The sequence below is a fragment of the Aplidium turbinatum genome, chromosome 2, assembly GCF_918807975.1.
Source record: "Aplidium turbinatum chromosome 2, kaAplTurb1.1, whole genome shotgun sequence".
Classification (NCBI taxonomy): domain Eukaryota; kingdom Metazoa; phylum Chordata; class Ascidiacea; order Aplousobranchia; family Polyclinidae; genus Aplidium; species Aplidium turbinatum.
The window spans coordinates 8771013-8786410 of record NC_137473.1 but is presented as its reverse complement, the minus strand read 5'-3'; the positions used below and the strand labels follow the sequence as shown (position 1 = coordinate 8786410).

Here is a 15398-nt window from a genome sequence, read left to right as displayed (position 1 = left end):
ATAAAAGTCAAGAATTTAATGAAACAAAGATATAGTTTGACGAAATAACACCTTGAAATTGTAACAATGAAGACCGTGCATAAAACAGCGGTGACACCGTCTTCAGTACAGGAACAAACCATACGCTGCAGTCACACAGAAGAGTGAATTCTGAAACAAAAATTGATTGGAATTACAGTATAAGAGAAAATTACTGTAGGCTTATTTAGTCAGCAATGTGACTACCTACTGCGTTTTAAGACTAGCAAGTCACATAGGCAACTTTTCAGGCGATAATCGCCGTTCTATCAAAAAAAAAAAGATTAAAGAAGGTTAGACAATCCTGATGCTTGAGAGTATCAACTGTTGAAAAGAGCAGATTATTAGTAGGTATCTGTTTCTAATTAGTATTTACAAGAAAAGGAAAAGGATTTCACATAAACTTGGCTCTGTTTTATCAAAAACAATACGCTATAATAGCCTTGGCCTATGTGACGTCAACATAGGCCTAGCAAAGGTCTAGAAATAAGTAGAAGCGACAAAGCGCAAACGTTAAAGTTGCTAGCCTACTGCTAATGATTGCACGAAACTGCAGTAGGCTCTCCTCAGTTATGATTGATAATAATTGATTGAATGTTTGAATTGGCCTAAGTGGAAGAAAAGACCAGAAAATCAGTTTAAAGTGTAGGCTAGGTCATGTAACTGAAAGGCGACTGATGTTGGTGATCACGAGTTAAATCACCCTGCACGAGAAAAACAACTGTGCTGAAATAATTGGTGATAAAACCAGGGCTTTAGAGTCAGAAGGATTTTGGCGTGTCTGTAATCGGTAAAAAGCGATAAACACCAAAACTTGGCTTGCAAATATTATATTGTAGGCCATTGCTTGTTGCAAAATATTGTTTCTTGTTCTCTATTATTGGACTTCAAAAGTTAGACAGAAAACATAGTGTTCTTTCTTGTCAGTTTTTGTCACTCAAAGTCGCCGCTTCGATTTCGACTACACCACCTTTCTCATATTTAAAATATAAGTTGGCTGTTTCAAATATTTGGACCTCGTGTTAGGCTACACAATTAATAAACTAAAAACTACCTGTCGTTCACATCTCCTTAACATGAAATGAGAGAAGACCAAAGAAAACGCGGGATGACACCGTGAAAGATAACATGATAAAATAAAATCTGAAAATTGAAGATACCAACAACAGAGATTGAGGAGACCCTGCAGACAACTGGTTGAACCTGATGTTTTGGGATGAAGACCAGGCTTCTTTGAAGCAAAATTGATGATTTTTTGGTTCAGTAGGCTATTTTGATGCGCCATTCTGAATTTTTCAGTCACCGTGCGCATTTACACTTCAAGTAGACCAGTTAGAACAAGAAGTTGTCAGTCAAAAGCCGAAGAAGCATTGATAGTTGTTGCGTCAATTATTATTTATTCTTATGCTATTAGTTTTGTCAATTCGGTGTGATACGTTGGGCATGTTTTGAAGAGGGATGGAAAAATGTTTTAAGAAGAACGCTGGAGTGGATAGTCGCAACAAACAAGGAAGACCCAAGAAAAGGTACGTTGAGGAGGTAAGCAGCAAGGTCGGCTTGACAAGAGAAAACGCTTTAGACGGGTCAATGTGGAGACAGGGTGTGAACGCAATTGTGGCACATGGAGGTGAATCCGGCCATCCTCGGCAAAGGGGACGTCACCGGATTAAAACTGGACTATTACGGCCAACTACAAGCCTACAATTTTTTGCGGGAGTCTCAGACTGCTTTCACAGCACTTAGAAATGGTATTCTTCGAACCAAGGCTGTTGGAACAACACGAATTATCTTTTTAGGGAAAAAATCTCTTCGTCTTGGTAACATTTCACCTCAACTTATTTGTAAAGAATTTTACTCCTCAGTAAAATTTGTATACAGTTGAGCACTCTCTACTTCAGACCAATACCTTCAACAAAAATCACGTACATTTATAAAAACATCCTGAGTGTAATTATCTGTATCAGAGTCCCAGAAACATCGGCATGCCATCCTAACGTCTTGTCCTCTCTGCTCTCCAATCACACACTGAACAACCAACTTATATCGCTCGAAACCCATTTCTAAACGAAGAAAGATTTGATTATAACGAAAGCGGTTTTATCGATTGCAACAAAATGAACAAGGAAATTTCACGTATTCCTCGCAGAGCAAAGTTGTCCGAAAGTACGACGCCGTTTTCTCCACCTCTCTTACATAATAATGACGTCACCTACATTGATGGCACACGGCGTCGTGGTGCGAATGACGCGAGCAAGATTGACGCGATTCCTATGCCGCAAGACCTAAATGACACGGATCTTGCAACATTCAGGTCTCGCGTCATTCGTGTGTTGCGGCAGTCGATCGAGTATCCCCTTGTATCGAAGGTTCGGCAATTCCTTGCATCGCAATGTGATAGGTTATTTATGAACAGCCTTCAACGAGGAATTTTTACATTTGTCTTTTAAACTTTATGTATCCAATAGACCATAATACTGACGTCGTGATGGTGTAAAAGAAAACTAAACTTTACATCAATATAATGATGAGTTTTGATACATTTTTGCATGTAAATAATGGGTCTGCTACTATTCAGTGAGTCCGATTCGGTGAGTTCCTAACCTCTAACCCCTAACCACAAACCCCTAACCCTAAAACGGCAATGATAATTAGGCTACGGTACCCGATAATTAAAAAAGAATATTGAAAAAATCCCCCGTTAAGGGATCGGACTCACCGAAACGGGCCATTCCGGTAAATAATATGTAGGCCGGTTCAGTTCACAATAAAATCTACACATTCCTATGTCCTGAAAAGGATGACTCAAAACAGAAAACAATATAAAAGTGTTCTTTTAAAATGGTTTTCAAATTCAATATGCAAACCTTTCAATTGATTTTTAACTGTATTTGATATCGTCTGCGTCCATTCAACAACCTCTTCAGAATTATATTCTTTTTCTTGTAACGTTTCCAACATGACATCGTGAATGCAATCCTTAACCATCGACTTCTTAAATCTTAAAGAGTTCACGTTATTATAATGCAGGATACAAAGGATTTATAAAAAGAAAAGATTCAACAAAACATGTCAACTTTGATGATTTATGAAGCTGTAGGTTTTCAGCATGAAGGCTTTGAACGGGACAGAGATCAGCAGCATATTTATATTTTACAGGCCTCGAAACCACTTTTTTTTCGGCGGCCAAACGTGTCCGACTGAAGCAAGCTGTTCGGCGGCCAATCACAAGCACATGGCGGCCATCGGAACGTCGACACGCATCAACATACAGTCTTCAAAATTAGCACATTTTAACTTCGAACGGCAGAAACGTTGCCGAGGCCAAACGACAAAAGTTGAAATTGCCTCGGCAATTGCTGTCAACGTTTATTACGAAACAATTGTACCAAAACATGTAAAACGAGAAGCGAAAAATATACTAGAGTAGTATCACGACCGCACTGTTTGATTTGTTGTGATGTAATAATCCCAAAAGTAGCGATAAAGCGAGCAACAAGATACGCACGTCGCACGCTGTTACAGTAATTCACGTTAAATAACTCACGGGCGGAAAAGTTAATTTTGGGTTGATTCAACGTTCGAGTCAGCACAAATCGATTTAATTTTCCGCCGGGGGATACTGCGTAACAACAATGCCCAATAAGAAATTTACGTTTGTTTTACATTAATTCAACATCTAGCAACGTTGAATTATCATAAAATAACGTTAATTGCTCAACCAGGTAGGTCGTCGGTAACAAATTAATAGCTCCCTGCGAGAAGATTGCCTCGATTTATGTATAGGCCTTGAGACACTAACATAATTTCGGTACAATTGCGATACTGCGAACAACACAAAGTCTGTTTGATAAAGAACTAGCTGTCAGAATCGGAATCATCAGATGCTGTATCGGAGCACGAGGTTGTCGCGTCATCACTGGAATTAGACATCAAGAAACTCATCGCTTGGCTGTAAATCTACACCGTCTTCGCCGTTCGCAATGAAGCGTCCACGTTTTGCGGCTTTCGGGCTTTGATACCAATCCACACACCTCTTATCTTTATCGTAGAGCTCCATCAGGGTGTTGACTAAGGAACAAATCAATGGCTGTGCCATAACGACTGGGAGGAATGTCTAACCCTAACCTTACAAGCGCTCGTGTGGCCTCGGCATTTTTATTGCCGACGCTAATTTCGAAGACTGAATATATCGCATCAATAAAGTGTACTGTGATGTCACTTGCATCCTGCTTATGTCAGACATCAGCTGCTTGGTCAATCAATAATGTTAACAATTCAAGCATAGACAGTGTGTACCGTATTGTGATTTATCGGGTGCTTTGACTGCTTTCTAATCCTTTGTGATTATAAGTGGCAAAGTGCTTTATTCACAAGGCCGCTTGCGTAAAATTTTCTCTGAACTTCATGGCGGACAAATGCGGCCGACGGAAGGGCGAGACCCGGCGGACAAAATGTCGGTTTTTGTAGGTTAATCGCGGCCATGGCCGCGATGGCCGCCTTCAGTTTCGAGGCCTGTTTTAGTCAATTTAGTTTTTAGCAGACTTTATGTGTTCTACCAGCTTAATAGCTGACTGTTTAAAGTCCTTGTTACTTTTAGACTACAGTTTGTTACCCAGGCCAACGATGTTCTAATAAAGCCCAATACGACTAGTAGCTGTACTGACAACCATATATGCATCAAACAATAAATAACTTTTAGAGTTGGCGAATATAAACTATTATATTAGTAGCCTACCGCTGAAGAACATGTCGTTAACTCTGAAATTGAATTATTTCAGCCCTAAATTCTAAATCATCACAAACTTTCTATGTCTCGTATCTTACGGTGCTATGCAACCATCCACGCTTTTAAGCGTTTGATGGAAATTCATTCAGATACAGCAGAAAGAAATTCAACACTTTTGCAATCAGTTTACGATAATTAAAAAAAACAAAAACAGAAAAGCTGTTGCAAGACTAATGAAAAGTCTACAAATTCATCCCAAAAAAGCAACGACGGGTTTGCGTTATATATATTCTCAGTCATGTTTGCATCAAAGCCTTTTTTTATCACAAGACATCTTGTACATTGTACAATTATTACACAGGCCAACAAAAAAGATAAAAAATTTTGTGTCTGCAATGTAAGATGTGATTTGGGGTATATTGAGGCTGCTGATTTCAAACATCACATCAGATTTTACCCATCACATTAGGTTTTTGAGATTTTTGCATGATATTTTTTCTCATAATATTGACTTTTGGCCAAATTTTCTCTTGCTGTTACCGTTTTATAAAGACCTTATGAGCCAATAGTGTTTGAAAATTTGTCATATTCATGGAAATGATTTCATTTTGTAACATTTGGAGATGCATGATGACACCATGACCATTGGAGTGACCGACCTATCTTCAGAAGGTACACTAGTCAGAAGCCCCCCTAGCTAGATGGTCCACTGGTCAAAAGAGTCACCTAGACCATCTGGCTAGTGGACCATCTGTCTATGGTAGACCATCCAACTTATGTACCTTCTGAGAACTGTCCATAAACCACCCTTACAGGCAGGGGCAGGGGTACATTCACTTTCGCCTGAATGCTTAGTACCGTTCTACTTTTTGATATATAACATCGGTTTTATCTTTTTCGTTGAACGTGGAGATTTAAGCTTATGTGAAACTTGTCTATAACTCATTCTTATTTGAATTTTCATGTATTCAGATTTTTTCATATTAGCAAGGTATTAATTCTGTTTGTGGTGTGAATAAGTAGCAGAATGACATCTTCAAAAAAGTGTGAAAATGACCCGGATGTTCTTTGTTACATATGCGGCAGTTATAGGCTACTGTTCTTAACCAAAGGCAAACCATAACAAGTTTTGTGAAACAAGCATAATATCTTACATACTTTAAAATTCGCCTGGGTGATCAGGAAAAATCATAGGCTCCACACTAGGGTGGCTCATTTTCCTTGATGTTCTTTAAAATTTTTGTCAGTTTGGAATAATGTTCCATTTTGCTCACTGATATTTGTAAACCAAAAATTTTTGTTGGGTTTTGACCTTTGACCCTGGTTCACCCTAGGAGAAATTCTGAATTTTTCTGAAAAATTACTAAATTTCGAAGTGGTTTAGCAGTATCTGAAGAGAGGATTTCTCAAAATTTGACCACGTGATTTTGACGTCACTTCCTCTGTTAACTTCCACGTGGAACATCTTCACCCTACTCCAAGTCTGAGAGTCACTAATAGTGCATGCTTTTAGTGTCATTTTAGTTGATTTTACAACCTTTTCGCAGTCAGTGAATCTATAACATATAGACCAACAAAAAAAATTTGGCACAAAAGATGAGAATCATTTTAGAGTATTTCAGAGCCCCTGATTCCGAAAATGCACTTAGTTTTTTCGAATTGGCTCTAGTTTTCGAGATATTCGACAATGAAAATATTTTTGAAATTGTTTCTCAAAAGCTTTCAATTGGCAAATTACTTATTTTCAGCCCTGTTTACCATTATGATGTCATAATTGCACTTGTCTAGTTCAATTAGTTCATATTGCACGAAAGTTCAAAACGCAAGCAAAGGTTGAAATGAACTGTGTTTAACGTTAGGGAGACATAAATACTCAATGAAAACAGTTGTGAATCAGTAGGCCTACATCACAAGAAAAATATCCCGAAAGTCATGTGTTTATGAATGCAGCTTTATATTGAAAAGGTAGGCCTACTGAAATGGATACTTGTACAAATGAAGTTTTATTCCAAGCCTTTGCTAAGGCCAAGTCTTTGCTGCAAGAAGTTTTTTTCTGGTCTATATAGGCTAAATAAATGGCATATAGGCTAATAAAATATGCCTTTGACAAGTAGGATGCTGTACAAACAACCCAGATATATTTTGCTGCACGAGGCAACGCAGAGGACCAACACATTCTGCGATAGATGCAGCGCTATATAAAAACAAGCATTATTATTATTACTTTGACATGAAGCTGGGTGATCAAGATAAGTCCTGGGTTCCTCCTAAAGTATGCAAACATTGCACTCAAATCCGTTCCTTGGCTCAAGGCTAAGAAGTTCAGAGTGCCATGGCATAAAGAGAGCCGTGGAATCACCATGAAAATTGATATTTCTGCACGGTGAGGATGTTCGAAGGAAGTTGGAACATCATGTTTACATGGAGTGTGCAAGGGAGTCATTGCATGGACGTTGCTATTTCTGTTTTTTGTTTGCCCTCTCTAGTTTCAAGTGGTGATTTGCTTGAAACAATAGGAAAACGGGCATGACTGAGAGTAACCTCAATACCTTCAGTAATGTTTTGGAGCAAGGTCAAGTTTTTTTCTCAAAACCATTTCTACCACCTACTGTAGTAGTTAAAGATTTAGTTATCAAAAGTGGTAGCTGCAATCTTGGCTCCTCATCTCAATCAACATGGCATTCTTGACTCCAAGGCCAAGATTACGTTCTTCCGCAGCAAGAATAAAATTCTGAGTAGCTACTTTATTGAAGAACACAACTTTGTATTCTGTAATTATATAAATGGCCTTCGTACCTTGATGGGGTGTTGCTCAGTAGGCCAATCATAATAAAGAGTTGCGTTTGTTCATCGATAGCCTTGTTTGGGTTGTAATCAACGTGATTGGTTCCAAATAGCGTTTATACAACTCAGAAATGTGCCTGGGATTACTTCCAGTTTTGTCTATGTAGTAAACGACACGACGTTAAATCGATAGGGGCTCAAAATTGCGAAAAAAATATTTTTGCTGTAACTCAAAAACTAAAGCCAATTCGGGAAAACTTAGTGCATTTTTAAAATCAGGGGCCTCGAAATACCTTAAAATGACTCTCACATGTCTATAAAAAAAGTTTTGTTGGCCTGTGAAAATCGATAAACATCGTCATATGATTCAAGAAACTGAAAGCAGTAGATATTTACTACGTGAAGAGTGCACAAAGAAAATTATATCTGAAATGTGGTAGAATTCAACATTTTGAGAGTAATACATGTGTCAGTGTTCATGGAGTTGCTAATTAAACCACTTTGCTTGCTACAAGTTTGTGTTACTGCCTCTTATTGTGTCCATTAAGATGCTAGAGTGCATTAGAAGATAGCGGGTGAGCAATTTCAGGGATAAGTGAAAATTCGATATTTTGAAAAAATTCAAACCAGGTGAACCAGGGTCAAACGTTAATATTTTTTTGTGAAATTTGGTGTAGGAGATACATTTACCAAAAGGAACAATATTCCAAACTGACGAAAAATTTAAAAGAAAAAAATTTTTTTTTCGAGATTTTGCGCCAGCCTACTCCACACATGCTGCATGTAAAGCTGGTGTGGAAAACCTAAGACGATAGATCAATGGAAATCCTAAATCCACTCACAATATTCACAAAAATCATGCAAGCGAAAGTTTGTCCAGAGTAACGTTTCCCAAATGTGCATGTGAATTTCCTTTTTTCTGTAGAATTGAACCTATGTTTAAGTGTCTATTCTATCCAATTTCTTCAATTTTATTTGTCTGTGCTGGCGCAAACATAATAGCGAATGACATTACAAGCACACAACTGTAGCACCTACAAAAGGAAAAGATGGCAAAACCAAAAGGTTTAAAATATGTATTGGGGATTTGCAAAGCCACCAAACCTGCTTCTTAACACGACAAAAATAATAATGTATCCTACTCTTGTAAAAAAATGACGTTGAACGTTTAGTGTTAGCAGATAAACTTTGAAGAATTGGGTTCAAGTTACCACACTTCAATAAAATAAAAAATAAGAAAAAATAAAACAGGTCTTGAAATACCTCAATGTTTTCATTAATATTATGTTTGTATCTCTTGTGTAGACTTTAGACTTTATCGTGATAAATTTAGACATTATCACAGATCTTGTTGACAAAAAAGAGTTCAAATTCCATGAAACGCCACAGTCTACCAATATAGATCAGGAGTCGATTTTACCCATTTTTACCAAAACACCATTCAGATATCATAAAATCCTGATGTGATACAAAAAATCTGATGTGATTTTTGAATTCAGCACCCAAAATATACCTTAGAAATACATTTACTATGCTGACACAAAAAGTGTGCTGGCTTGTGTTATCAATTAATAATATCGACAAATAATGGGAGTTTTTGAGTTGAAAGGAGGTATAATGATAAGATTTCGGCTATCATTAAAGAAAAGCCTTTGAGAAACAAAAATCACAATAGCTTTTTTCTTGCCTTTCACATAATGATCCTAGTTCAAAACAAAACTGTGGCAATGTTCAAACAAGTCCAGTAAATTCATTGTTCTGCATTTGCACATATGAAGAGGTAATACTGTCCAGAGCAGCATGACTCGTTGAATGGTTGGCACGAAAGCTATATTGAGTAGGCGTTAAGATCAAATGCTTATTTATAAACAATGTCAATCGTTTGAATATTAACTTTTCTAGAATTTTTGAAAAGCATGAGAGTAGAGAAATTGGTCTATAATTATTAGTTTCAAGTTTGCTTCTAAATTTATAAATTGGAATGACTTTAGCAATTTTGAGAACATCTGGAAATATGCCATTTGAAAATGCGTGGTCAAAAAGGATGGATAGAGGCAAAGCTATGATACTCAAAGAGATTCGAAGGAAATAAAGCGAGATACCATCACCCCTGCTGATTTATTTAATTTTAGATGGTGGATTTCTTCTATTATTTCGTAGACGTCTGGTGGTTCAAGGAAAACAGAAGAGGAAATTCGATTGTTTAAAAAGTGTTTAAAATTATTTGTTCTATCAGTTTTGACTCGTTTTGCGAGGTGGCTCCCGATATTGGCAAAAAAAGAATTAAAACCTTCAGCTATTATTTTTGGATCGCTTTCCAGTTTATCATCAATGCGAACACAGTCAACATTTTGGGTTGTTTTCTTTTTGTTGGGCAAAAGAGAGTTTATAATATATACTCCAAATTTTTTTGGGTTCATTACTGTTAATGTCAAAGTCGGTTTTGAAAATACTGCTTTTTTGCTATACTTTTAATCTTTGTTAGTTTATTTGAGTATTTTTTGTAAATGTATTTTCCTATTACGCCTCCTATGAGAAAGTGAGTTTTGTACATCTTTTGTTTGTTTCGTATGGAGACAAGCAATCCTCGAGTCAGCCAGGGTTTACTTTTCAATTTAGCTTGTTTACGAGAAAGTTGTTTAAGTGGGGCATGTTTATCAATTATGCTAGTGATTATTTTCACAAAGCGAGCAAACTTCAAGTTTAAATTATCGGATTCGATTCAAACAATAGCATACTGGTAGCAATTCAGACATGTGATTACTAAGGTCCTTACAAAATAGCTCTGGATTAAAGTGCCGTTTTTCTCTTGACAAGGTAGCCATTTGAACGAGAGCAGTTCTTTAAACCAGAAATAATACAGAATATAGGATAATGGTCAGAGAAGTCACTAGTGGTTATCCCAGGCAGGAGAGTGTTTGAAGTGTCATTTGTTAAAATGTTATCAATAGTTGATGAAGAGGTATCAGTCACTCTGATTGGTTCAACTATCAGAGGGTACAACGGTACACTTCATTGCTTTCTAGCATGTTTAAATATTTGGTCACACCAGGGAGTTTGCAATTAGTAATGTTTATATTAAAATCCCCAAGAAGATAGTATTTTTCATTCTTTTCATTTAAAGTGGTTAGGGAATTATTTAGAGCTTGAACAAAAGAAGATAAATTAGTTCCTGGGTGTCTATAGAGGGCACCGACTACAAGTTTAGATTGAGTGGTCAAGTTTTTGATACTAATCAATAAGTTTTTATAGTAATCGAAATCGACTTTGCAATGGTATAAAACAGAAAAAGAATAATGAGTGGAAACATATATCCTGACCCCACCACCAGCAGAGGTTAACGAGTTTTCGTAAACAAAGTCGTAGCCCGAAATAGCAATGTTTACCAATGGTGTTGTTTTAATGCAAGTTTCAGTAATACATACGACGTCAGGAAGGGTTTGTAGTGTCGCAAGAAAATTGTACAAAGAATCATAGTTTTTTTGGACAGACCGAATATTAATATGAAGAAATGCTATACTGTAGTTTTATTTTGGTTTCTATGAAATGCTGGAGAATTTTGTTCGTAACAGTTACTTGGGCTAATATATATTTTGTACAATGGTAGTACAGTGGATGGGCTAACCACGTATATACTGCATGTGTTTGGCAACAAAAGTATCAATAGGATGTGTTCATTAATCATTACCCTACTTATACACATTATGCAACAATTTATACAAAACATATAGTGATATTATCTTGACATACTTTTTATGAATTGTAGTATATGATGAAGTTTCTAAAAAAATACTGTCAAAATATGTACTCACTTATGTTGAAAATTCGGACGTATCATGTATGTTGGCTTAAATTCAACATGCTTTTTGGTATGCTTTTCCTCTGTGTGTTCCTCCATAAGATGTTTTTCATCCATAACATGCAGGAAACCATATAAAACTCTGTAGAATGGCAATTTGGAACTTTATAAAAACCAGTGCAAAATATCTTACACTTTTTATATTCTGATAGTTCTGCAAATTACCTGTGTACATATAAAATATATATTTAGTTTCACCTTTCCATGAGAATATCTTGAGCAGTGGTTTTTAATTTAGGTTCCATGGAAGCCCTGGGGTTGGACAGCTTCAATTTAAGGGCTTCAAAAAGTCTTGTTTATTATAAAAATTCTACAAACGTTTGATTATAGCAAAAGTTCTCAACCAGTGGGCTATGGAAGCATTTTGAGGCGAGCCACAGATCTATTCAAAAGAAATGTTAGATTTATTCTAAATTTAGTCTCATTTGTGTCACTATAGTTGGTTTTACACAAGTGTGTTTGTTTAGTAGTTTTGATTGTAGGCTACTGTAGTAACAATGAATGATGCTGCCGTTATTTTCTGCAGAGTGGTAATTTTCATTCTACTGCAATTATTGAAATGCTAGTAGTTTCGGTGGCGTGATGCAACCAATGCCTTCAGATATTATAGGGACATTGATTTTATGCTATTGCTACCACAAAAGTGTAGTTTCTCCGGAGGAATTTGTAACTACAAGAACACAACTTTACATCACCGATGAGTTTTTACATCAATTTATGTAGCTTCCACATTTTAGACGTGTCAATCAACTACCGTACATGCTTCTCGGTAGCTGATTCTGTTGCTGTTGTTGTGTGTATGTTGTGGTTTGTATTGCATTGAAGACCTGCTGCAACACCACCCGAGTTTTAGCCTTATGTTTCTGGATGTCACCATGAACTTTGATGGAACTATGTTAAGTAATACCAAAGCAGGGTTCGATCTTAACGCTAGCCAAAGGCTAGTGATAATTTGCGCGGACTAGTAGAAATGTTGCAGTACTAGTCCGATTAGCTAGTGAAAATATTAGCCGGTGAAAAGTTTTTTTATGTTTTAAAATTGAATTGTTTGCGTCTGTAGTACAAGAAGGTGTTTTTGTGCGTATTGTTGCTCTCTTGTGCGTACTAACATCTGAAAGCCTTTACTTTAGTTAGTTTCAGTCTAAGCCAAAACACTTCATCTCAATACGTCATCAGACAAGTGAAAAGTCAGTAAACTGGTCGGACTAGTGAAAATCGTGTAGGCTAGTGAAAACGGGGAGCAAATAATCCGGTGGGCTAGTGAAAAAAAAAGTTAAGATCGACCCCTGCAAAGCATCACCACTTCCATCACTTTCACTTCCAACTTCAATCACCACTTCCATTCCACCACCACTTCCATCACCTTACTTGTTTAATTCGTGCAATCTCTTGTTCTTAATTGGCTTTGTACCGATACTTACCATTACCATGATAAAACGCATTCAATTTCTTAGATGCTATACTCTTATTACTTTAATGCAAAAATAAGGTTACAATCTCATGACAATGACATTTATTATGTAAAAAACTTTGAAACAAAAACGTATAAAAATTTCTTTGAAAAAAAACTGACTCCATTGTCAAGCCTTCAAAATCTTGAAGGCTTCTCCATGCAGTGTTGCCAACTAAACATGAAACATCAGGCCAAATTAGTATTATTTTAGGCTTGGATATAGCCTATTGATCATCATTTTCACCTTTTCAAAGCAACTTTTGAAAAAAATGCCAAATTTTCTAAATTCTGCTAAACACATTTTAATAATTTGTTTGTAAACACATTTTAATAAGCTTCCAAAATTTTGCCAAACTGTTTAACCGATCGTTTTCCCGCCAAACAAGTTAAAAAAAACTACCAAATTTCTCATATATGGGAGGGAAACTGCCAAACTGGCAACTCTGATATGAGTTAAAGTTATTGAGTTTTCTACAATTTGCAGAGGATGCCATTACAATAGAGTTTCTCACTTAAAAAAAAAACATTTCATTTTTTTGCTAATATAACAGTAATAAATAGCGTTTGTCAACCACAGAAAACATTCAGTTCAGTCCACGTTTTATTTAACTTCTGACCACGCCAAGAAACCAATACTATTGAAATGTTTATCAGCTTACAATAGAAATACTGTTCAAATCCCTTATCATTATCATTTTTATAGACTTAGATTTCTATCTACACACCGCAATCTCTGCTTGTGTAAAGCATCAAATCAACAGCAAAAAGCGAGCCATTTGGTAAATTTACTTTCATTAAACACGTGTCATCATAAAAAACCTGTCAATGCCGAGGAACTAAATTATGGTGAACCTCTTACTCTGTAGGCCATCGATTCAAACAAGCAGAGGTGGACAGCAGCTAGCGCGCTACTTTTGTAGTGCAGCTACTTTTTGGATAGCAACATAAAGAGATAGGCTAGCGGACTATTTTAGATGGCGATAGCGCCGCTTCATTTTTGTTGGCATATCGATTGCAGTTGTGGTGCTACTTTTTTCAATGTAGTGGAAAAGAGTTGCATTTCTTTCAGTCGCACACTCACCACCTGCGACTTTCCAATTTAAAGTAGAATAATTAACTTGTTTTTGGAGATATTTTATGGAAATAATGCTTGAAAAATCAGAAAGTTAGGCTAAATAACCCCGTTAGCTCAGTTGGATAAGCGCCAGACTCAAGATCACGCGGCACTGCGGTTCGACTTTCGACGTGTGTGCTTGAGCATCGCATTTCAGGACTACCGGTACTTTCTGACATGCGGCATCTAGTGGATGGAATAACTCCCCGGCAACAACACTTCAACAATCGGAAACTTCACTCTGCCAATCCCGGCAACCCATCCTGCGTCAAAAGCAGGAATATCTGGCCCTGGTCAAAAGCCTCCACAAGTATGCGAAACCAATAGCATTGACAAGAGAGGTCCAAGGAGTAGGTTACTTTTGGACCCAGGCTCAGGATAATTTTAAGAGCCCGGAACCTTTCGAGGGGGCCCTGAAGCATAAAGAAACTACAGGATATTCTTTTGATACATTGCGTTCTTCTTATATATGTCTTGATTTGGAGCCCAAAAATTCCATAGGCGTCGGGCCAGTTAACTGTCCCAGAAACAATCGCAAATGAACCACGATAGGGACTCAAAGTCTGTGAGAAATGGAAGAAGGTGGCGGAGATGATTGCGACGAAAACCGAACAACAATAAATATCGAGACGAACAACAATGTAGCCTACGCCTCGATAGCTCAGTTGGTTATTGCGTGACTTTGTGAACAAAGAAGTTTCAAGATCAAGCGACGCTGGTTCGACTTTCGGCTATCCATTCAGCGGCATGTAATAGATGGAATAATTCCTGCCAACAACACGTCAGCAATCGGAAACTTCCCACTGTCAATCTCGATAATCGGCCCTGTATCAAAAACCTCTAGAAGTATGCGAAACTACCACGAATAAAATCTATCAAGGCTTTGACAGTTTGAGGGTAAAGATTCAAAAAACCAAACTGACTGGAAATTGCTCAAAAACAACAACAATGTGAAGAAGAAGCGTTCTTCCCTGCCGTCAGCACAAGGCTGAGCACTCACTAGTACGGCGAGCAGCAGTTGCGTTTCGCTAACCATAACGGTGTAGCTTCCACGCTAGCCATAAAGACCTCCAATAAACGATAAGTTTCTGGGCAGCCGATTTGTAGCAATCGGCGGTCGATTACCCAAGTAGCAAGAATACGGTGCGATACTGATGAGGTCAGCCTCATGGGCGAAACACGTGTCTATCGCTGTCAATTCTTGCTACAAATCGGCTGCCCAGAAACTTCACAACAACAATACTAGCAGTCACGACTCCGATGATGAGTTTTTTTTTTGTGAGTTAGTGCCACCGCATGAAACGTAGGTAGTCTACGGACGGAATAAAAAGTCAATTGTGGAGACCTTTATTCAGACAGAATCAAGTCCTCGAGTAGGTCTATTCCTAGTAAGTTACCGCTTTTTAACGTCCCTCTTGTTCAAGCAATCAATCAATGGTGTATT

At 37.3% G+C, this 15398-nt stretch overlaps 1 protein-coding gene across 1 annotated transcript; it reads right to left on the bottom strand.

The window, feature by feature from the left end:
* On the bottom strand, positions 1-11548 carry LOC145765507 (dynein light chain Tctex-type protein 2B-like). The gene is made up of 4 exons (XM_082577339.1): positions 11341-11548; positions 2883-3016; positions 1945-2078; positions 1-150 (listed from the first exon to the last, which is right to left on the bottom strand). The coding sequence occupies exons 1-4, from the start codon at positions 11442-11444 to the stop codon at positions 103-105; spliced, it is 420 nt and encodes a 139-aa protein (XP_082433465.1). The 5' UTR covers positions 11445-11548; the 3' UTR covers positions 1-102.
* Positions 11549-15398: the final 3850 nt, after the last annotated feature.

What these genes read in the sequence shown, in the direction of transcription:
- LOC145765507 (XM_082577339.1), bottom strand. Translation starts at nt 11,444, where the DNA reads ATGGATGAAAAACATCTTATGGAGGAACACACAGAGGAAAAGCATACC. An exon ending in CGTCCGAATTTTCAACATAA is followed by an intron (nt 3,017 to 11,340) that starts GTGAGTACATAT and finishes GAACTCTTTAAG; the next exon opens with ATTTAAGAAGTCGATGGTTA. An exon ending in CTCAGGATGTTTTTATAAAT is followed by an intron (nt 151 to 1,944) that starts GTACGTGATTTT and finishes TTTTTGTTTCAG; the next exon opens with AATTCACTCTTCTGTGTGAC.